This window comes from Lethenteron reissneri, chromosome 30 (genome assembly GCF_015708825.2).
Source record: "Lethenteron reissneri isolate LAM-NWPU_2019-01 chromosome 30, ASM1570882v1, whole genome shotgun sequence".
In the NCBI taxonomy this organism is placed as follows: domain Eukaryota; kingdom Metazoa; phylum Chordata; class Hyperoartia; order Petromyzontiformes; family Petromyzontidae; genus Lethenteron; species Lethenteron reissneri.
In genome coordinates this window covers 13575527-13600283 of record NC_083808.1, presented here as the reverse complement: position 1 = coordinate 13600283, position 24757 = coordinate 13575527, and the positions used below count along the sequence as shown (strand labels likewise).

The following is a 24757-nucleotide window of genomic DNA, read 5'->3' as shown; positions in this document are numbered from 1 at the left end:
CTCAGCCATTAGGAATCGAGGTGGATCGTTACGTGAGATCACCACAATCATACGCCTCGTCGAGTGAGTGTGCGGTTCTGACCTCAATCGCGCCAGTTGCATTAATCGCGAGGTTGCTGGCAGCAGAGCCTACGTTGGTCATTGAAAAGCTGAAGGCTTGGTTAACCGCAGTAAAGTCAATGTCTGTGCAAATGACATTTGTCAACACGCTGATTGGAGCTTGATTTTCATTAATATCTATCCTGCAGGAACAATGATAAGGTTTTGTGGAAAATACATCATCAATGACAAAGTCGATTGTAAAAACAGTACCTCCGGTCACAAGAGGGTTTTGCCAGAGTGTTTTTGTTATCACATTTTCAACAAGCATGTATGCATGTATTTGTTTGCATTGTAGGTACGTGTTTGATGCCCATATAGAGGCTGGAAAGGGCGTATAGTTAACTATTGAGCACATAACAAACTTGGTGGCATTGATCAAGCAAATGTAAAAACATTCAAAATTCTGATTTTCTTTTTGCAATGATATTTGGTTCTTTTTTGTTTACAAAAACTGCAAAACAGTGTGTCAACATAATGTTTTCCAGCCTCGAGCGCGAAGAAATGTGTGCATAAATTTTTATATTGATTACTCATAAAATCACCGTGTACTCAGTCGAGACTTGTCCACTTGGGAACTCCTTCAATGAGCAGAGCCTCAAAAGTCCAGATCAACACTGCTTCTGGTGTCTCTTCGCTAAAGCGTTTCTTATTCTAAACTAGATGGTATCTCTTTCATGAGGCCGAAGACATTGTGCTGCTCAGGCAGACATGCTCACTTAGTCACCACGTATACGCTGCTTCTCAGGAATTACCCATAGAGTATTCTATCTGCTGATGCTGTACTTTGAAATACGTGTTTACTGGGAAATTGGTTTCAGTAGTGAGGTTATTGATTGCATGTGTGTAACGTTACAAACCCAGCGGCCCAAGTTCGATTCCCGCTCATGGCCAACACCAGTGACGATTATCTGAACCGGTCCTGGGCCTCCCCTAGGTCGACTCAGCCTCAAATGAGTACCTGATGCGGTGTGTAAACATCACTACTGGGGAGACAAAGGCGGGGCGGGCGTGGTATTGGCCACCCACCCCTCGTGTGCTGTGCCGGCTTTCATAGGTGCTCGCTAACAGCACTTGCCCCAACAGTATGTTTATGATAGACGGGGGATCTTTGTATTTGCTATTTTTGTAATTATAAAAATGTACAGATTGCACCTCTGTGACTGACAAATACTTATATTTCAAGTGTGCCGCCTTACACAATGGACAGATAAAGCAGCTGCGCATTCAAGTATTGTTTTTTTTCAAAAGCCTGCTCTGTAGTTTTAACCATTCATCCATGATGCACTTGAAAGCTGCAGAACCAATTCTTGGGACCAGGACTCGTTAGTGAAATATGGTGGTCGCATCCTTAAATGCAGTAAGGGTGTGCGAGTGTAAGTGGGCTATACTGGTAATTATCTTCACATTGTTTTACCCAGTGCTGTACTGGGTATCTGTATATATATAAACAGTTTGTTTGTCTCTAAGGATCTACAAAACATACTACCCATATTATAAATAGATTGTTGATAATCCACGGTGGTCCCAGTGGTTAAATGTTCCGTGCAGGTGGAGCGTACGAGTAAGGGGCGACGCAGACAGGCGGGTTGTCGTTGATGTCGGTCACTTTGACCGTTAGCGTTGAGATGTCGCACTTATTCCCATCGTCACACACTTTGATGGTAAACAGCAATGAAGGTGGGCAGTTGCCCTCCAGGTTCATCCTCTTGGACAGCATCACTTCCCCTGTTGCTGTAGCCAGACATTCATGTCAGGGCAGGGAATACGCAGATGTCCAAGGGAAAGAGATGTAGATCAGTCATCTGATAGTGAGGGGACAATCATTATCAGATCATTGTTAATTGAGGTCACAGTGGACCAGTGAGCAGTGAATATGCAACATGCAGTGGATTGATATTCGGCATAATTCAGTTTGATCATTACTGTGTAACAACATTTTTTTTGTTCCTGGGTAGTAAGTGTTATTTCCTAATTGCTTATGCCTCAAAAGAACAGAAAATGGCTATTATTCCCCACAAACTTTGCTTTTGTGACCAGGACAGTGATATTTTGAAATGTACCTATTTTCAATGAGAAAACGTGTGCATTAGTGTCATTCCTTCACATTAAGTCCTGGTCACAAAAGCAAAGTTTGTGGGGAATAATAAAAAAAATTCTATACTTTTGAGGCATAAGCAATTAGAAAATAGCACTTACTACCCAGGAACAAAAATCGTGTTACATCTCCACTTGATACGTAAAAACCTTAAATTATTACCCTAGATGTATATATTCCGCTGTGTTTTCCATTTGCCTCTGAATTTATTTTATTATATTATATCGTTTATCAAACTTTAACATGACTTGTTTAGCTCACGTTTATCCTAACCTTTTTTAAGTTCTCCGATTCGTTCCTACAGAATATTTTAATTGTTTGCAATAATAACTGTTTCCCGTAAATGTAAATAGACTCTTGACTTACGTGTATACATTTGTGTATTTAATCCAATTACAGACCCATTAGCCTCCTACCGCATGCATACAATTGTTCCCGATGATTGGAGGAAACCAAGGGACATTTTAGAGGCCAGCCAACCATGTTCAGCAAGATGTATCACTTCCTAGAGAAGATCCCAGAAAGTAAATGATGATTATTAACTACCGTTATAAATGGCGTTTATAGACCTATGGAAATGTCTTTTATCAGTGGAAACGGATGCAGTCACCCCCAGCTCTGACGAGCCAAGACCTTGACAACAACACATATCTAGAAATTGTCACAACTATTTAGAAGGAACTGCTGCACAGAGATTGCACTAAGCTAGGACAGGAATAAACAATTGAGCTCGTTTACTCTCGGATGTTATATAAAAGCCCATTAAATAATCACTCTCTATGGCATTGCACTTGGTTAAATAAAGCGCACGAAGCAATGATACGTGGACATGGGATGTCATAGTTAATATATTTTAAGAATGAATTAAATTCAATTGGGTTAAACGTACAGTAAACATAAAGCACATCAAGAAACATTGCACCCGAGTGGGGTGTCATTGTTAAATATAGAAGGAAGACAGTGAAACCCGGCTCGTCGGACGAGTGGGGAGAAGGCCTGGTCCGGTGAGCTGAAAAGTCCATCTGGCTGCTACAACAACGATATAAGCCCCTCTAAATTATGAACACAAATAATGTATACGAACACATGAACTAAACTAAACCATCGTTACAAACACATGCGAAATGTGTCGAAATAAAAAAAGTCAATACATGTTACTCATTGAATCTCAATGGGCCCTCACCGGGGTTAAAGTGAAACAGTTAATGATTTGCAATGATGATAGTGTGGCACCCTCCACTTCTATAGCTGTGATAATTTGATGGAGATAATGAGTGGTTCCTGGTATCGGCAAATCCTCCCCCACCCCCCATTATGGCTACGTAACGTGCGAAAGAAATGCAACCAGGAGCGGTGTAAGGAGTTTGGGAGGGGGGGCTTGGCTCAACCCCTGGTGGCCAAAGCTACGAGTTGGAGGGCCCCCTTGACAACCACCACGAGATATATTTTGAACAACGGTGTCAAAGAACTAAAACTTATTTAAAAGGCAGTTTAAATTATTTTTTTACGAAAATATTTTTTATTTACGTTCCACGTTTTATTTTAAGTTAATCAGAGCGTTAACGTTTGGCTTCCACAAATTTGCGCTTCGCGCATTTGTTTTTACATTGTCGCCATCAGACTGTAACCAGGTAGACAAGCAGAGCTGTCGTGGCTGCATTTTGACCGAAGATGGAGCGCCTCTACAGCATTATAATGTTCGAGACCGCGAACGAAATGCTATGATTTGACATGAGAAGCCTCAATATACAGGGTGCTTAAAAAAACGTTAACACTTGTATGGGACTATCATTTGCACTGGAAAAAAGAACGGATAATACACTTTAACATGATAACAAAGGTATGCTAATTGCTAATAGTTGCAATAAGTCAAAGAGTCGCCACTTGTTCGCCATCATTGTCAACACATGTCTGGAATATTCTCTAGGTGGTCTCCAGAGCCCGGAGGCACATTTCTTGTGGTATTGTTGCATATTCTCGGAAGTGTTAAAATGTATTTGAAGCACCCTGCATAATGGCCTAGGTGCGACCGTGCGAGACAAAACAAATATTGGGGCCTCACCTGAGCGATTGCCACACCGCCCGAGCTGATAATGTCGTCACGACGCCACTAAATTCGACATACATACATTATCCATGGCATGTTGTGGATAAAGAGGAGTCTTACCTGGAAGTTGTGGTAGCTTCATTGTATTATTCACGTATGATTGTGGGTGTCCGCACGAAAAACGGGAGTTATTTTTGTGGATAAATGTGGAAAATACAATGTGCGAATAGTGCCCTCCCATATACACGTGTATGAGAGGAGTCATGGGTTCTTACCTGGTTAAATGAAGATGGGAATGAGCACCCAGATTGTTCACGTGAGTGTACACATTGCACCACGACTGGATTAGAAGATTCTAGGCATCCCCTGTCTTATTTTATTTTATTTCTACCTACGTGACTTTACCCAAATAAACAAAGAGTAGAGTATCCCCTGTCTTGTTATTTACATAAAATCTACGTATGTGGTAACAGTTTTCGATATTTTCTTGGAGTGACTTTAGTATAACTTAAAAAAAAACTCAATAAAAATTAGAACCACGCTGTTTTACGTGGAAAACTTCTGCATAGATTTAATTAAAATATTATAAAGTCGTATAAATTGGCAAATAATAACAATACGATCGTAGAATCGTAGGTTTAAGCGTGAAATACAAGATTTCTAAATTGAAGAATATGCAGATAAGCGTCAGCTTTCCCTCACTACTGTATGGGGTATTAATTACCATCTGTTTACATGGATACTTAACCTTTCTTAAAACCATCATCATCCTCAACCATTGTCAATCCAGTGCTGGATAAAGGTCTATCCAAGCCACCGCCGGCTCTCATGATTGCGCAATCTAATATACCAGCGAGCGCTCAAACTGATTTCATTGCTCCATCTCTACTGTGCACCTCCTTGCAGACGCGTTTCATTTCTTGGCTGCCATTCTATTAATATCTCAATAATTTAAATGATGGTCCCCCTAATTCACGCGCGCCTCTTGCTGTCTCTCAGTGTAATTCTAAGCATGCACCACTTAATGCTCTTTGCACACTTTTCATTTCTGTGTTTTTACACGCTTTTACAGGTAGGAACAACAGTTCCACACTGCCCACCAGGGATTATTTGTCTGTCGTGCATAGCCCCTCCCAAACATGTACGCTCCCGGATTGGTTGAAGTGCGTCACGTGACCGCGAGCTTTCTGTCGTGCACGAATGCGCTGTCCAACCAAGTTCCTACCTACCCACTCCAAAGGAACGTGTTTTATTAACTCACTCTGTTTCGGCTTGGCTCTAATTGTCCATGGTAAACTCACGTTGGCTATCATTGACCACGGCCCCTTACGTTATGGCAAGCTTCAGGGCCACTTCCTGGAGTCGTGGAGTTTTTCCATTACTAGGGCGGTACATTTCATTAAAGTGTGTTTTAAAAAAAGTTTTTTTTTAAATATTACTTATTTCATTCATGACCGTGTTTGGTCTTAGATGACAAAATCATAATTATTGCATTTTATTTTTGCATTACATTAATTTTTCTGTTAAATGCATAGAATCTCTTAGAATAAAAAATATATGCACATCGCTATTGTTTTGCTCCAACACAGCTATAGCAACTCTAATAATAACATTTAAAACAATTGAATTACATTTACAATCTTTAAATAATATATTTGCGGTATCGCGACATTATAAATGTGATTGTCGCACCTCCAATTAGCACGGTTGGCTATGTAAGTACGAAAGAAGGTTAACATACGTACGAAATCATGATTGATTCATTATATTCATTTTTATATGGTCACCAATTTAATTAGTAATGTGGGATGCATGCGCAGGTGAATGTGTAGGGGTGTTAGAGAGAGGGCCGTTATGTATGGCAGTCTATGGGAAAGAAACACAGTGGGCGGGGCTACGTGTGTGCACAGGGAGATGCCCTCTGCGACGTCCGAGCCAGACACCCTGGGGGGGGCTGGTTTGGCGTTATGATCCCCCGGGGCCCCACCCCTCAAGGAGGGTTGGGTATAAAAGGGGACGTTATATGGGCTCGAGGGAGTTATGTTATAGTTAACTAAGAAGGCTGAAGACGTCTTAGATAGAGCCCTGGACTCCCCTCGTTCGATGTCCTTATCAGGGCGGAACAGGACTGAGCCAGCGGCGTGGTCCCGAAAGCCAGAGCCGGTGCTCTTCTAAGAGCTGGTCTGGGACTCCGGGTACCGGCCCGACTTACCAGTGTCGGGCCAAGTAGCCTCCCCTAGCCCAGTAGTGGAGGACTGTAAGGCAGGCTAGGACTTAGCTAGGAAGTGTACCCTTAGCTAGTCGGGTGAGGGGGCCGATACCCCCTCCAGTGCTGTATGTCACATACGAGCTGTGTTGAATAAATATCCGTGTGCCTCCACCTCGGCGTCAAGTGTCTTCACCGGTACTTCAACTGGTGTCAGAAGTAAAACTCGAACATGGACACGCGGAAGACAGCGCAGCCCAAAGTACCGAAAGAGGAAGATACTGCCGAGATCGTCTAGCCCGAGACGGCTACACAAGCCATGGTGCAGCCGGGGCCTGATGTCTCCTTACCGGGGCATCTGAGTGAGGAAGGACCACGGCCGGACGCGTTGCGGCTGGCTCACGGGAGGCTGGCGGGGCTGCTGTGTGCCGCTGCCGCCGCGCTGGAGACCGTCGCGCGGCTGGGGGCCGGTGGTTCAACACGGGCTGAGGCGGGCCGGCGACCAGGGCGCCTTCCCGCCATTTCGGAGCGGCCCGAGTTTGAAACTCCCGCCATCGACGCTGCAGCTGTTCGGGGCGTGGCCAGCCTACACATCCACTCCGGCATCGCCGTCGCTGAGGCTGCGACGTCATCACCACCGCGACAGGCGATCCCATCGGCCGCTCGCACCGACGCACAGCCGAGAGGAGGTGACATCTGCCCGCAGGAATCTACACCAACCGCTGCGCTCCATCAGAGGCTGCGGGCCCGGGCTGCTCGCCATCGACGGCGAGTTGGAACGACGTCGCCCGTCAACTCGACCAGCTGCTGGTGGCAAGGGAGTGGCCGGGTGTTGGTGAGTGATGGCGAAATTGGCTGTGGCGTTCGCGCCGTTTCGGCGGCGTCGGCGTTCCCGCCATTTGCACCATGCCGGCGTTTCACGCCACTTCAACGTGCCGGCGTTCCCGCCTTTTGCGCCTTGTGTGCTTTGCGCCTTGTGTGCCGGCCTTGTGGGCCTTGTGTGCCGGCCTGGCGGCGTACCACTGCAGCCCTGTGATTACGGGCCTCCCTCCCCCCATTGAAGTAAGAAGAGAGGGGGAGGGCATCGGTGGTGAGAGCGAGAGGGGTCCGTGATTGAAGAGAGGGTTCCGACTATGGAGACACTGCTGGGAGGAACTTTTTCAGTTTGACTCTCCGGTTTTGTGTTCCTCGCGGACGGTTTTTCCCTCTGTTCTTTTTGCATTTTGCCTTGTGCGAGTGTTATTTGGTTAATGTTGAAGGGGATTTTGAAATTACAGGTTCGGGTTGGTTCAAACCCACTGGTTGGTTCCTGTCCGTTGTTGCACAGAGGATGTCTTTTGTGCGGGAATGCTCCTCGTGTTCTACATGGATCGGGGGTGCGTTTCCGTTAATTGCGTTGCTCTCTCCACTCGGTTGGTACAGCTGCATTGCTGCAATGCGAGTCTCGGAGATGAGGGGTACGGATACGGGATGTGAGGTGTATGTGTTGTGATGGTAGGATGTCTTTTGTGCGGGAATGCTCCTTGTGTTCTACATGGATCGGGGGTGCGTTTCCGTTAATTGCGTCGCTCTCTCCACTCGGTTGGTACAGCTGCATTGCTGCAATGCGAGTCTCGGAGATGAGGGGTACGGATACGGGATGTGAGGTGCATGTGATGTGATGGTGTTAAATTGCGATGGTGACATGCTGCCAGGGATTTGGAATTGTTGTGCTGGCTGTCACTTATCTTGGGGCGCAGATCCTGACCAGGATGGCCCTGTGAGTGTTGCGTGTTTAACATGAGCGTTGTGGTCCCGTCATGCATTGGCTGACGGCTTGACCTGACAGCCCGGAGATTAAAACACTCCGTGGTATGTCTAGCCTAGTGGGCTGTGTGCTCACATGGCTCAGAGAGTGTGGTCCCGTCAGGCTGTGTCTGACGGCTTGACCTGACAGCCCGGAGATTAGAAAACTCCGTGGTATGTCTAGCCTAGTGGGCTGTGTGCTCACGTGGCTCAGGGAGTGTGGTCCCGTCATGCTGTGTCTGACGGCTTGACCTGACAGCCCCGGAGATTAAAACACTCCGTGGTATGTCTAGCCTAGTGGGCTGTGTGCTCACATGGCTCAGAGAGTGTGGTCCCGTCAGGCTGTGTCTGACGGCTTGACCTGACAGCCCGGAGATTAAAACACTCCGTGGTATGTCCAGCCTTGTGGGCTGTGCGCTCACATGGCTCAGGGAGGGTGGTCCCGTCATGCTATGGCTGACGGCTTGACCTGACAGCCCGGAGATTAAAACACTCCGTGGTATGTCTAGCCTAGTGGGCTGTGTGCTCACATGGCTCAGGGAGTGTGGTCCCGTCATGCTGTGTCTGACGGCTTGACCTGACAGCCCGGAGATTAAAACACTCCGTGGTATGTCTAGCCTAGTGGGCTGTGTGCTCACATGGCTCAGGGAGTGTGGTCCCGTCATGCTGTGTCTGACGGCTTGACCTGACGGCTCGGAGGTTGAGACCCTCTGAGGCGCGTTGAAACAGTGAGCTAGAGATTCGTAAAGTTCGAGTGGGTTAGCCAGTTTTCATGTATATAGGTTGTGTTCATTGTGTGTTGTGTGTATGGTGGGTTTCCTGCAAATTGTATATAGCTTGTTTTTTTACGGAATTCGTATCTATTCAAGGGGGGGGTGCGTCGGGTTGTTTTCTCTTCTTGCTGTTGCATTTTTTTTGTGTTCTTGTTGCCGTTCTTGTTGTTGTTGAAAATTAGTGAGGCACACGCGCGGTTACGGTAAAAATTCATTTTTATTGTCATTCTGTATGTTGGCAGCCGGGACGGCTGCGAGCTATGCAGGGGGGAGTGATGTAGGGGTGTTAGAGAGAGGGCCGTTATGTATGGCAGTCTATGGGAAAGAAACACAGTGGGCGGGGCTACGTGTGTGCACAGGGAGATGCCCTCTGCGACGTCCGAGCCAGACACCCTTGGGGGGGCTGGTTTGGCGTTATGATCCCCCGGGGCCCCACCCCTCAAGGAGGGTTGGGTATAAAAGGGGACGTTATATGGGCTCGAGGGAGTTATGTTATAGTTAACTAAGAAGGCTGAAGACGTCTTAGATAGAGCCCTGGACTCCCCTCGTTCGATGTCCTTATCAGGGCCGAACAGGACTGAGCCAGCGGCGTGGTCCCGAAAGCCAGAGCCGGTGCTCTTCTAAGAGCTGGTCTGGGACTCCGGGTACCGGCCCGACTTACCAGTGTCGGGCCAAGTAGCCTCCCCTAGCCCAGTAGTGGAGGACTGTAAGGCAGGCTAGGACTTAGCTAGGAAGTGTACCCTTAGCTAGTCGGGTGAGGGGGCCGATACCCCCTCCAGTGCTGTATGTCACATACGAGCTGTGTTGAATAAATATCCGTGTGCCTCCACCTCGGCGTCAAGTGTCTTCACCGGTACTTCAAATGCAACGGCTGTGAGCAGCATACCTGCGTCCACACTTAGGTATCCAGTGGCTGTATCAATGGAGAAGGTGAGAAGGCCCAAGTTGTCGACATCTGTTGCCGAGAGTGTGGTGATGAGCGTGCTCAGGGCGAGCTCCTCTGGGATGGTCACGTTGTGGGCTACGACACTGTCAGAAACAAGCCATGAGAATCAACAAATCCCTCCAGCCGCTACACAGGCACATCACGTAAGTCCACTGCCACATGAAGGCCTCCCCACACCGTGCAGGTCTTGGGGGTTATTTAACCGCAACGGACATTCATCGGGCCGGTCAGTGCGGGTTGATGAAGATGAGAAGCTTGGATGTGGGAGCAGTGAATGGCAGTACAATTGTTTTTTTCTGCACTGCCCTCGACTGCCAAGTAGCCGTGCAGCCGACAACAATCTGCAGCGCACGGTATAGCCACCCAGGCAGTATCCAGGCTCGAGCCTAATTAGCGTCTGAGATCTCACGACGTGAGCTGCATTCTGGGTGAATATAATGCGCGCAACAGTAAATTGAGTCACTTTGTTAAAACAAATATTGTAATAATTTTTATTCTATTCATGCGCCGATGCACATTCTTATCAGAATTTACAAAAAACATAAATACATTTTTCATTAATGGTTCGCCACCGGTGATGCATGCCAACGATAATATCACTGCTTAGACTTTGGTATTAATTGGGCTATACGATAATTTAATGTTGTTTGATACTTACTTGGTGAAGGAGGGTGAATTGTCATTAATGTTCTCTATGAAAATGAGCACGGTTCCATTCACTGAGAGACCTCTTCCATCTGACACGATAATGTTTAGTGTATAGCTGAGTAATAAAAAAAACATAGCATGATTATGAAACTAACATGCTTTGATTTGAATATACATCAAAATCAGAAATGCATAACCTAAATTTATGGTGTCGAGGCTGCAGCCTTTGGAGAAATCTAAATGTGCTGCTGAAACACGTCTTGGGCATACCTAAGAGTATTTAGAGTCTAAGTCTAATCTATAGTCTTTCCTGTTGTTTCAAAATGCACAGTTAAAGGGAAGGGCTGATGTGGACATGGATTGTACAATGAGCTTGCATGCAGCAGCTCTGCGCTTAGCTGAAATGAGGTCACGTGAAACGATTCCCAAGTTTGATAGCCGTTTCTGCAACTCATGGAGATTTTCATAATGAACATTGTTTCATCTGGACCAGTAATTTCTCAACACCATTTTTTTTTATCACACAGTGGAGCGCAACATTTTTTGAGAGCTGTCCGCGGGTCCAAAAGTGTTGGGGAGCACTGGTCTAAAAGTGAATACAAGCGATTTGTTTTCACGTAATAAGCACACACCTTCAACAAATGAAGTAATTCGATTGTTCTTTATTTTTAATCTGAAGTGGACAGCAACTGCGCACCGAGAGCGAGGTGTCGGGGTTCAGGTGAGACGAGAAGGTGGGGCGGAACGGTCAGGTTGTGAAGCGATTCTGCCTAAACGGGGTTTGTTTTTGCTGAGGATTTGGGGCCTGAGTTGGGAGAGAAAGGGCTGGAAATGTTAAAGGACTTTTACGATTGGTTAACGCTCAGTGTGCTCCTTCGAGCATTCTGTGCGCACATTCGGACACATTTAGGTGTGTGATGGGGTAATTCCTGTAATTACGTTATTTACTGAAAAAAACATTGCTTCTTGAGCCAGGTATGAAACCCATATCCTTTTCTTGTAAAGCAAGGTCCCCGTGTGCAATTCCTTGGCTACGGTTGCCGCTTAACATATGAATATTTAGGTGCCAATGCCGCTGGATGGCGTCCAAACCATCAACGCAGTGCCAGCAACCGAGGGACCGGCAGTGTCCACGGGCTACTCAAACAGAACAGAATGGTGCCAAGACAACTTGGGTGAGTTTTTTTTGTGTAGAAGTTACTTGGCATGACGGCATGTTACAACAGGCCACCATTTCCTCCAATTTGATTCGCCAGTGAACTTACAAATATTGGATCATGTAAAAAAACACATTTCACTTGTCTGGCGTAATCATAATAAGGAAGTGATTCAGGTGTTGAGTGAAGTGAACAAAAACACCGTGTTATTAAAACACTGATTGTCTTGATAGTGAGGTGAAATTAAATATCCTATTGAAATGCTGGAGTGATACTATACATTATTAAAAGAAAAGTACAGTATTGCTTGCTGGATTCATACCTGCCTGGCTAGATTCCTGGCCCATGGGTAAATGCACTTCCACAGTGGTGATGCTACCTTGCATAGCTGCGTAATGACGTCACCCGCATCTCACAGCGTTGAGCTGGGTTCATGGTTCACGTCATACTATCCTATATTAGACAAAAGTTTTGCCTGCCTGCTGGCTGCCCAGAAGGATGGAATTGGACGTGCGGGTTACTATTTTATATCTATATATTTAAAAACATGTAATGAGGGGTTCGGGAGCCATTGAAGCAATGTACAGTGAATACATAGAGAACACATTTGAGAAGCCTGGCTGGTAATAATTATTTGAGCCAATCATAATTATAAGCAGCATGTTTCAGTTGTTGTCCTTCCTGGCACCTCAGATTAGCATGTGCGGCTACGTACGGTGCGAAAGAAGTTTAACATACATACAGTTAAGTGCTAAGATCGATATAGAGTATTGTAGTATAATTGTCACTATTGTAGTAAGTATATATGGAGGCTTGACGACAGGATCGGAGGCACACTTATTTATTACACCAACACAGTTGTACAGGTCACTTGGCTACAGGGATTTCTCGACAGCTAACCCCTCTAACCTATACCAACTCCTCCACTACGGGACTAGGGGAGGCTATCTGTCCCAGCTTGGTTAAGCTGGGATCCCGGCTCCCTGAGTCACCAGACCAGCTTCGTCTGGGCTCTCGGGGCCACACCACCGGCTTGCCCTGGTCGGCCCTTAGAAGGACAGCGAGCCAGGGGAGCTCCGGGGCCTATACTAGCAGGTCTTCGTTCTTCTCTGGTTAAAGCTGAGTCCCGACTCCCGAGCCTTTCGGCTCATCACCTTTTATAGGACTTGCCCCCAAGGGGGGGCCCGTGGGGGATGTACATGCGGACGTCGGTGCGAGCGCCACCCCTGTGTACGGCCGTAACCCCGCCCTTTGTGTTTGTTGGCCATCCGTGGCCATGCATAATCACACGACACCTTTCGTAGCCATGCGCAATTACACCTCTACATCACCCCCCCCTGTACAGCTCGCAGCCGTCCCTGGCTGCAAAAAAACCTGAATAAAGGTGTATCCCTCACAAACCCCCGTGTGTGTGCCTCGCGTAAATTATTTCTAACAAGAACAAGAGAACCTTAACAGAACAACAAGAGGAAGAGAGAGAGAGAGAGAGGAAAAAAAATATCCCGACGCGCCCTCCCTGAATAAGCACCCCAAAACCAACATATATATACACTCCGGACGCCACCCCTCCCATTGTCCGCAAGGCCCCCCAACGGCCGACCTCACAACACCCTTTCCATTGTCCGCAAGGCCCCCCAACGGCCGACCTCACAACACCCTCTCCATTGCCCGCAAGGCCCCCCAACGGCCGACCTCACAACAGTCTGCGCGTTTTGGCGCGCGTTCTCGCGGCGGGCCCGTCACAAGGGCCCGTCCTGGCACGCTCAGTGAAGGTTGTTGACGGTCCGGGTGCCAGAGAGTCAGGCGTCGCTGCCGAGTGACCCCCGACCCCACCGGGAGGGGTTGGTGGGCGTGGGCCCGTCACTCCTGTTTCACCTGGGGACGGAACAGTTGGCGTCAGGTTAGGCGAGTGCAGCGACGACGGGGAGTCGGCGACACCCTCACACGTTTGGCCATGCGTGTGTGTGTGTGAACCACGGGGCGGCGCGACAAATGGTTTTAACCTTGAGGGGTGCACATACCACCGGCGCCTCCCCCATTTGACGCGAACACATTGCGGCCGCAAAACCTGCACGACCTCCACTGGCCCCCGCCACGGCCGTACCAATTTCGACGAGGTTGCCAGCGGCACCTGAGGACAGTGCAACCACGCCCTGTCCCCTGGTTCCCATTTGACCACCTGCACCCGCCCCAACCGAAGCCTCTCGTTCGCCTTCTGGCGGAGTTCAGAATTTTGCACGGCCGCTTCCCGCGCCTCAGACAATTGAGCGATGTTAAATTTAACGTGTTCGGACAAATTAGACTTCGCCGGGAGCGCCGAGAGCTTCAGCTGGGTCGCCACAGGGGGGTTAACTTCGCGCCCATACATTAAAAAGAAAGGGGAAAATCCGGTGGCCGCATGAGGAGCCATTCTGTAGGCCTGCAACACACCGGCTATGCGGAGGTCCCAATCCGTCTGGGATACCGACACCTGCTGGGACAGCATGGACGTGATGGTCCGATGCAGCCGTTCCACCATCCCGTCAGTTTGTGGGTGATACGGAGAGGTCCGAACCTTCTCCGTACCCAAGAGGTCGCACACCTCACGTAGGAGTTTACCAGAAAAATTCCTACCCTGGTCAGTAAGCAGCCGTTCCGGAGCACCCTTGTCGAGGACATAGCCCTGGACAAAGGCCTCCGCGATGGCTGCTGCCGACTGGTTCGCCAGGGGCCAGGCCATAGGCCATCTCGTGAAGTATTCAACCCCCGTTAGTAAATACCTATTGCCCCTGGGCGTAGCGGGAAATGGGCCAAGTATGTCCAGAGCGACGAGCTCGTTAACCCGGGAAACTTTTATGGACTGCAGCGGAGGGTTGGACCCCCTAGCAGGTGGCTTCCTCTGCGCGCATTGCGTGCATGACCCCAAGAGATCCCCCACGTCCTTTTCCATGCCCGGCCAGAAGAAATCTAGCTGGAGTGTGGCAAAGGTCTTATGAACCCCCAAGTGCAGAAGCCGCTCATGAACAGCCCATACCACCTTACCCCTTAAAGCAGCAGGCACCACGAGCCGCTGGCGCCGGGTTTTACCATCCCAGTGCATTAAAAGTCCCTGGAACAACCCCCACGAGTCAACGTTTTCCACCCCCTGGCCAACCCCCCCGGCGCGACGGCGCAGAGCGAGGAGGGAGGTGTCCTCCATTTGGAGGCGACCCCATTCCGCGACCGACAACCCCAGCAACGAATCCCTCCCTTCTTGCTCAATAGGACCCGAAACCGAAGGTGCATCGGCAGCGGCCACGAGGACCGACTCGGTGGTGACGTTCGGAGGCCTACAACGCCCCGAACCCAAGAGGCACGCGCACTCTGAAGTGGGTGGCAATCGCGACAGGGCGTCAGCGTTCGTGTGGCGGAGACCCTTACGATATGTGGTGACAAAGTCATAGTCTTGGAGAATCTCCAACCATCGAGACAACTGGCCCGATGGTTGTTGAACCCGCAGGGTGTATTGTAGGGCCGCATGATCTGTACGGACGGTGAACCGCCGACCGTACAGATACGGGCGGTACTGCTGAATGAAATAAACAATCGCCAATAATTCCCGACGGGTAACGCAGTACCGCTGTTCGGCTGGAGACAGTACCCGACTACCGTAAGCCACCACATGCTCTACGCCCCCAATGAGCTGGGACAGCACGCCCCCGATGCCCGTGTTACTTGCATCTGTATCGAGCAAGAAGGGTTGTGAAAAATCCGGGTAATTCAACGGCGGAGCTCCCACCAAAGCATTTCTGAGGGCGCGAAAAGCAGCCTCCTCCTCCGGCCCCCAATGAAACCTGACTCCCTTGGACGTCAAGGCATGCAATGGTTTCGCAATCGTAGCGAAGTCAGCCACAAATCGCCGATAATACGACGCGAACCCAATGAAACTCCTGACCTCTCCCACAGAGGTGGGAGTCGGCCAGGAGCTGACGCATTCCGTTTTGGCGGGATCAGTGGATATCCCCGAGCGCCCAACAATGTGACCCAAATATTGCACCGATTCGCGGAGTAAATGGCACTTCTGTGGTTTAAATTTCAAATTGGCAGCCCGCATTTTGAGAAAAACAGCACGCAACCTCTGGAGGTGTTCCTCGAAGGATTTGCTAAAGACGATGACATCGTCTAAGTAAATCAAACACGAATCCCATTGCAAACCTGCCAAGACCAATTCCATTAACCGCTGAAAAGTTGCCGGCGCAGAATGTAAACCCATCGGCAAGCGGTTAAATTGGAAGAGGCCCTGCGGTGTACGAAAAGCAGTCTTAGGTTTCGATTCGTCATCCAGAGGAAGCTGCCAGAATCCAGATAGCAAATCAAGGGTGGAAAAGAATCGCGCACCGGCCAAGGCGTCGAGCGACTCATCCATCCGAGGAAGCGGGTACGCATCTGCCACAGAGATTTTGTTGAGACGCCGAAAGTCAACACAAAATCTCAGTGAGCCGTCGTGTTTTTTCACCAAAACGATCGGCGCGCCCCACGGGCTGTTGGAAGGGGAAATGATATCGGCGGCTAGCATGTCATCAACAGCCGATTTGACATGATCCTTTTCGGCGGGACTCAACCGAAAGGGATTTTGGCGGATTGGCGCGCTGTCACCCGTGTCAATATGGTGTCGCAGCAATTTTGTACAACCAATATCAAATTTGTGTTGACTAAAAACGTCAGCAAATTCGCTCAGGAGAACTCGCAGCTGCGCGCGCTGCGAGTCAGACAGGTCCACTGAACCCGCGCAAAGCGCATCCAGCCATTCGTCATCACAGTCCGAATGCGGTCGCGACGGAGGATCGGTGGATACCTGACCCACGAGTGGTTCCTCATAGGGCACCGGCGTTGCGTGTGCAAGCACGGTCCCTTGAGGAACCACGGCCGTTCGCGATCCCACATTAAGGACTGCAATGAAGGGGTCCCCATCCCCTCTCACCATAGTCTGAGCCGCGAGCAAATCGGGTCCATTGACCCCGGCCCGAGATGGACCCAACAAGACCCCCCGATCCGCAACCCCTGCATCAAACGGCCGACGCAACCTAAGAGGGACGAGCATCTGAGCCCCCGGAGGCACGCGCACAGTTTTTGTGACGAGCGCCTGCACGGTGGCAAACGCCCGACGCTCCGTGGTGGGGGAAGACAGAAATGTAACGCGTCGGCCCGATGGGAGCTCAATGCACCCTTGGTCAATAAGGATACGGATGGGCATTTTGGCCAGAAAATCCGTCCCCAACAGGCACGGAACCGCGAGTGAGGAGGAAACCAAAACAGGGCCGGATAATTTAATGTCCCCAATGCAGATAGTGGCGCGGATTTGGCCAATAATGCCCAGAGAGCCCCCGTTAGCGGCATAGCACGGCACGTCAACAGGGAGCAAGGGACGACTTTGAACGGGAAGGATGTTATAAATTAAATCAGATATAATGGTCGCCGATGCCCCTGTGTCAATTAAAATCCGCACCTCTACCCCATCAATGTGACCGACCACGACCGATGATCCCGCCGACGCGGCAACGACACGATGGGCGAGCTCCGACCACTGACCCGGTTGGAGCGCTCGCCGCATTACCGAACAATCGCGCGCGACGGACGGGGAATTTGGAGCCCTGTTTAGTTGAGCGCGTGAGTGTGTGTCGGATGTGTGCGTGGGCCAAACGTGTGAGGTGCCGCGACTCGCCGTATTTCTCTGCTGGAGCTTGGGAGGAGACGGCGTGGTGTCCTGACGAGGTGTCGCCCCGCGCTGACGGGGAGCCCGGCATCCTGACGCAACGTGGCCTTGCAGGCCACAGTTGTAGCAGCGTGTGAGCGCCCCAGATGACCTGGGCTGCTCCTGGCGGCTCGGTCCATTCCGAGCCTGCGGTGCCGCCGATCTCCATTCCCCTCGCCGCTCCACCCCGCAGACCTCCTCCGATGGGAGGGCGGTGGTCGCCATGGCATGGCCGGCCGCCCCCTTTGCCGCCTTCCGACGCAGGGACCGCAAGCCCCCGTGGATGTGGCGCGCGACCAGCAGGGACGACATCTCCGCGTCGTCCTGAGCCAGGACGTTGACGTCCAGCTCGTCAGCGAGTAGCAGCAGCTTCTCAGCCACCATGGCATCCACTCCATCCTCGTCCATCCTTGGGAAAGCAGCCTTCGCCAGAGCCAGGAGAGCCGTCCGGAAGGCCAGGGGTGACTCGTTGGCGCCCCGACTCCGATCGTGGAACAGCTGCCTGCAGTCCGAAGGCGGCCCATAGACGGCTGACAGCAGCTGCAACGCCAGGTGTAGAGTGGCGCGCTTTTCCCTCGGCGCCGAGGTGAGGGTAGCCAGGGCGTCGTTGTCCAGCATCGCTGGCAGCGCGCGTAGAGCCTCGGCGTCCGACCAGTTCGCCATCTCTTGATGAGCGATGAACCGCCTCTTGAAGCCGCCCCAGTCTCCGTCAGCGCCGACAAATTCTTTAAGAGGCGGCAGACGCTGTTGTAAGGCGGCGTCCGTGGCCGCAGAACGCTCTCCGTCGCTCCCCGCCGATGATACAGTGTGGGCGGGCCGTGCACATGGCATCGCCGGTCGCTCTGATGTTGACGCGCCGGCCGGCGTTGATGATGTCACGGCTTGTGCTTGGCGCTCAGCAGACACGTGACGCGGGCCGGCCCCGCCCTCCGCTCGTACTGTAGAGATGGCGGGAAATTTGACCGCGAGCCGCGTCGGGGTGGCGGGAAACGTCGCCCCGCGCCAGCTGCCGTCGTCGACCCGCGCTGCTCCTCCAGCCCCCAGCCGCGTGATCTCCTCCAACGCGGCGGCCGCGGCGTAGAGCAGGTCCGCCAGGCGAGAGTGGGCCAGCCGGAGTCCTTCGGCCGACGCATCCCCCTCCTCCTGTCGTAGCGGCGCGGGCGTACTCGGCCCCGGCTGCTCCGATTCGACCCCGGCCATCACTGGTGGAGATTCGGCCGCGGCGTCTTCCATCTCCGACTCCCTGGTACGTGTCGTCCCTCGTGTGTCCATCGTTGGACGTTTACTTCTGACCCCAGATGTAGTAAGTATATATGGAGGCTTGACGACAGGATCGGAGGCACACTTATTTATTACACCAACACAGTTGTACAGGTCACTTGGCTACAGGGATTTCTCGACAGCTAACCCCTCTAACCTATACCAACTCCTCCACTACGGGACTAGGGGAGGCTATCTGTCCCAGCTTGGTTAAGCTGGGATCCCGGCTCCCTGAGTCACCAGACCAGCTTCGTCTGGGCTCTCGGGGCCACGCCACCGGCTTGCCCTGGTCGGCCCTTAGAAGGACAGCGAGCCAGGGGAGCTCCGGGGCCTATACTAGCAGGTCTTCGTTCTTCTCTGGTTAAAGCTGAGTCCCGACTCCCGAGCCTTTCGGCTCATCACCTTTTATAGGACTTGCCCCCAAGGGGGGGCCCGTGGGGGATGTACATGCGGACGTCGGTGCGAGCGCCACCCCTGTGTACGGCCGTAACCCCGCCCTTTGTGTTTGTTGGCCATCCGTGGCCATGCATAATCACACGACACCTTTCGTAGCCATGCGCAATTACACCTCTACACTATGATGATATCGTAATCAATACGTGTTTTGTAAGTTGCTTTCCATTTTGAAAGGGTATCTCAAAGTGCATTACAACTGCAAGGAACAGTATACAATGATGTTTGTCCCCATAGGAAAGTGGCAATGCCAAAAAACAGATTAAATGTAAATGTGTTGCAATAGGTTATTAACTTAATATGTTTATTCGTATAACAGTGATTGAAGAGATGAGGAACATATGATTTACTTTGTGAAGTCAATTTCATAGTTAAATGATTTCTTCGTCGTAAGTCCTCCAAGAGAAGTAATATCAAAATCTGTGTTGGGTGAACAAAGAAACTGAAAGCGAACAACACACACACACAGAAAAAAAACACATTTTAAAAACGATCAACAACAAAATGACTTTGAAAATTATACAGAACATCTGTATTATATGTGGAAGTAACCACCCCTCTGGGATGGTGACATGGCGTAGTGGTAGCTCTTACCGTGCATACATCATTGTCTGGATCCCACACCAGCACTTGGTACAACACGTAAATGTTAGAGTTTTCAGGAACGTATAATGTCAGTGCTAGACAGGAGGTGTTGAAACACAAACATTGGAAACAAACGTTAATTTCCTGCAAGATCATACTCTTATTAGCTATGACAGAGCCTACACCAGGGGGTTGGCAACCAAGATTACAAGAAGAGAATTTTTTTCAAATTTTATACAAAAATAGACCTCAATATTTCAATAGCTGCAATGCACGTGGTGAATACGTGACAGTGGTTCTTAATAAATAACGTCACGAAGCAGTCCTTAAAAAAGCCACATGCGGTTCTGGAGCAGCAAGTTTGCCAATCCCTGGCCAACAGTAAATACATTTCAATATTTCATAACAAGGACGGCCCTTTGTCAGACCCCACTAATCAATGTGCCTGCACGATCTTCCACGTAGCCCTTGTAGGCTCTCTATATACCACAAGGCGGTGGAGGTGGGCGAGGGAGAGGGAGGCAGCATGTGGTGCTCCGAACCCATCAATCTTAGTTCGATTTCATGCATGTTTGAGTGCCATTCTTTTTATGCATGGGATTTATATTGGTACTCCAAGGCCGCCGATTTAAGCAAAAGGTTTGGCGTTTTTTAAAGCACGTTAATTGTGTACCAATTTTTTAAATGAACCGTAACTTGCCTTGCACAATTTTTTACAAGAAAAATATATTATTTACGCAATTTTTTTAACAAAATTCCCTTTGCTGTGATTATGGGTACATGTGGTAAAAGGGTTTTATCCGAGAGCTGAAGTCGCTGGGATTGTCGAGTCTGCCAATGGGTTTGCTTGACCAATGCGCCGTGAGCAATTGGGTAACGTCTCAAACGGGAGCCTCTTGAAAATGTGTTGAATTTTTTTTATTGATAAAGAACATTATTATTGTATCAAGACCTTTACTTAACTCCGATCTAAACATAAATCATGTCATTTTTTTTTTATTAAGTAAATGGACGTATTGGCGGTAGACCGGTGCAGCATAACAACACACCGGTCCTCATCAAACAGTCCGACGACGTCGCTCTTGCCCTTGAGTGAGCTATAGACTCTCCATTAGAAGTTGCACTTATATTCAGCAGCTGCTTTCCCATTTGAACGTGTGACATGAGTCGAAATCTTTTGATTCCACCGTCCTCATTTCCGTCAAGTGCAATACGTTCAAGTGTCCGCCACAGAAATGCACTCCTGTGTTTGCATTACACTGTGACGAGTGCGGATGCCATGACTTACTTTGCAAACCAAGAGAATCCAGAAACTCTGGGGCCTCATTTACGTCCGTAATGTTGACGGTGAGAACATCCATCACATAAATTCCATTGATGTCGGTCACGTAAATGGGCAGTGTGTAAAAGCTTTGACTCTCATAGTCCAGCACAGGGCTGTTGGACGACACGGCCACCTGCACTCACCCAAACACAGAGAAAATACTTTTATAATTAGAATTTCACTAACGCTGAATATTCATTTCTACAGCTAAGTGGTCAGTGTTTATCAGAGGCATCGTGGGCATTGAAGGTAAAACTTGGGGTAATGTGTTTTATTTACCTGTAAAAGTCTCACTTGGTATCAAGACTCTTTATTTAGGAGGGTCCCTCTTTGGAAAGTTTGAAAAATTCCATTAATGTTTATTTGGTACGTGGGAAGAAACTGGATAACCCAGACCCCCCCCCCCCAAACATTTCAAGAAGTGATGCTTAGTGCCATCTTCTAGGCGCCTCACAGCCACATGCTCTGTTAGTCACCCATCCTCGCACTGACCATGCTAAACCCTGCGCAGCTTCCAAGATTCAATTAGATCAGATACATTTTGAGCAGTGTTTTTCAAACTCGTGTGCCCCACGGACCACTCAGCCGATGCAACCATTTCCGCGGACCACCCAGCCAGCCCCCACCCCTGGTGACAAAAGACATTCACTTATCCCTCTTAAATGCCACTCATACAACATGATTCATTCTTAGTTTCTTTCGGTGAAGTCACGTAGAGAGAAAAATAAATTAAATGACAGCATACGACGTTTCGATTGCAACACAAGCAATCATCATCAGCTACAAATGAAAGAGAAAACAAACCTAGTATACTTAGAAATATAATGCAATACAACACAGAGAGTCGGCTAACATTAAAGTCAACACCCTACTGGTTGATTACGTTCTTACAATGATTGCTAAATTTGAGAGGGACAAAACACAGACACGGAGACACATAGACAGACACATAAGCAGAGAGAGATAACAGAGACACAGAGAGAGAGAGAGACACATAGGCACACAGAGACACAACGCCTCTGTGTCGAGGCCTTAAATAGAGAGAGAGGGGGGCAGAGAGAGGGGGGTAGAGAAATTAGCATGTCAATTAGAGATTTGGAGCTTTCGTAACTGCAGGAAATACTACAACACGAGAACACAGAGAGAGAAAACACACTTAATCAAATAAACTTAGCAAAATTTGGAAAGTAATGCAATGCAACACAGAGAGTCGGTCAACACACAATTAACGCATAGCCTGGTTGATTACGTTCACCCAAAGATTGCTAAATTAGAAGTTAAGTGTGAAATTTTGAGGGAGAGACAAGACACAGACACGGAGACACAACAACAACAACCGCCATTTGCCACTAAGTGGCGGTGACGTCACCACGACGCTTGTGCAAGGCCATGTGCACCTTGAGGCCACGTGAAGTGTTGAACGCCCCCTGGCAGGAGGTCACGGGGCAGACCCAGGTGCCACGGGTCGACTGACTGAGATGACTGAGATGACGGGCTGATGCAGCACCTGTGCCCCCTACTGTGCCAACTTGCTGTGCTTTAGCCACCCGGCGCTCCAATCATTGTTGTGAGCGTTGCTCCTCCGCCCTCTGTTGTTGTTGGAGGGCGACTGCCTCCAACTGCCCAGTAGCGTCCTTCACGAGCCTCCTCCACTGAGGCCGATCTTGACACCGCGGGTACCAGTCATCAGCAAGTCCACTCAGCTACACGTCCTCCTGTACCACATCACTCCATCTCTTCTCTAGCCCGTGCTGTGCCCATTCAGCCCCCTTGATACAGCCGAAAAAAAGCTGTTTAGGTATGCGGTGTCTGGGCATGCGGGCTACATGACCCAGCCAAGCAGCCTTGCCTGCCAGAGGAGCTCACCGATGGGACTTTGCCTAGATCTTTCAAGGATTTGTGAGCTCCTCACACAATCCAGCCTGGTTAAACCCAGGATGGATCGTAGGCAGGCCATCCTAAATGTTTCTAACCGGCGAAGATGCTCCATTAGGGGGGTCCACGTTTCGCAAGCGTAGAGAAAGGAGGGAATGACTGTGGCCGAGAAGACCTGAAGCTTCGTGTGGAGCGACAGACCAGGTAGCTTCCACACAGCGTTATGCAACCAATGAAAAGATATTGCCACTCGACTTATTCGGAGTGAGATCTCCACTGCCAAACCGGAGCCGGTCATGAGCACACTGCCCAGGTATGGGAAACTCTCCACCCTCTCCACAAGTGCCCCATCACCGATTCGGAGTTGTGGGGGTGGAGTGTCCGATGGTACAAAATACCCAGGCAGGTGCTTAGTTTTGGTGGGGCTGATGGTAAGGCCCCACCTCTTAGTGGCACACTCAAGTTTCAGCAGAAGCATCTCTAACTCCTCCTCTGAATGAACAGCAATTACCAAATCATCGGAATACATAACGTGGTTGACCAATAGGGAGCCATCCCTTGACCGCACCCGGGCATTGATCAGCCTCCCATTATATCTGTACCAAATGGAAATTCCCCCGGTACAGCTATTGAAGGCTTCACGAACTACGTGGTCAAAATAGATGTTAAATAATTTTGGGAGCCAGAGGACATCCCTGTCACACCACAAGGTATACAGGGAATGGCTCTGACTCCTGGCCACATCGTTTTACCCGGGCCCGCTCACCTTCATGAAGGTCCTTAATGATCATGAGCAGAGGGTCAGGGACTCCGAAAGCACGAAGAACAACCCAGAGCCCAGGCCTACTGATGGTATCATAGGCCTTGACACAGGTCAATAAAGCAGAGGTGTAGGTCTTGTTGGAATTCCCTACATCTCTGCTGTAGCAGACAGACAGTAAATATGGCATCTGTGCAAGACCGCCCTTTCCTGAAACCGCATTGGGGCTTCGCAAGCCTCTCCTCAGCGTGACTAGCAAGGCAATATTGAATAATCCTTGCCAGGACCTTTCCCGACACACTGAGGAGTGAGATGCCCCTGTAGTTGTTACAGTCTGTGCGGTCCCTCTTCTTAAAGAGGGGGACTCCCAGGGCATCCTTCCAATCCTGCGGAACCCGTCCAGTGGTCCAGACTGTTGTTATGATGTCATGTAGGGCAGTCTGTGCACAAACGCCACCCTCCCTCAGCATTTCGCTTGGGAGATCATCTCCTCCCGGTGCCTTTCCTGGTCTCAGACTCTAGATCGCCTTCAGTACTTCCTCAACAGATGGCACCTCAGCCAGCCACTCACAGGGGGTTACTTCTTCCAATATTTGAGGCACCGCAGCCTCAGCAGGGTCATCCCCACTTTGTGCCACGATGTTTTCCTGGCTGAGGGATTTCCCCTCCCCCAGGACCTCACAGAAATGCTCAGCAAATCTGCAAACCTGTTCCTGGGAGTCGGAGATTGGCTCACCGTTTTCCCCTATTGATGGTAATAGGTGTGGTGCTGCATGTTACTTTTTTGATGGAGTTAAATAAGGATTTGTGATCGTGGGCCACTGAGGCAGACTCCATCTCCTCAGCAACCCGCGACCACCACCCATCCTTGCAGCGCCTCACGGCTCTCCGAACCTCCGAGCGAAGGCTGCGGTAAGCCTCCTCATTCTCTGACGTGGGATGATGTAGACAATTAGAGTGGGCCTGTCGCTTTTTTTCAACCATCCTGAACACCTCCTCTGTCAACCACGGTCTCCGGGGAGGTCTGGACC

General features: G+C 49.7%; 1 protein-coding gene across 1 annotated transcript in view; it reads right to left on the bottom strand.

Annotated features, from left to right (window-relative positions):
• The window catches only part of LOC133349547 (cadherin-related family member 3-like), a 51941-nt gene that overhangs the window by 21200 nt on the left and 5984 nt on the right, over positions 1-24757 (bottom strand). The window contains exons 3-9 of the mRNA XM_061563102.1: positions 21056-21224; positions 19777-19862; positions 19533-19624; positions 10613-10717; positions 9895-10037; positions 1662-1833; positions 83-242 (exon numbers count right to left, since the gene is read on the bottom strand). Coding sequence (XP_061419086.1) covers positions 83-242; positions 1662-1833; positions 9895-10037; positions 10613-10717; positions 19533-19624; positions 19777-19862; positions 21056-21224 — 927 coding nt within the window. The remainder of the gene's footprint in view (positions 1-82; positions 243-1661; positions 1834-9894; positions 10038-10612; positions 10718-19532; positions 19625-19776; positions 19863-21055; positions 21225-24757) is intronic.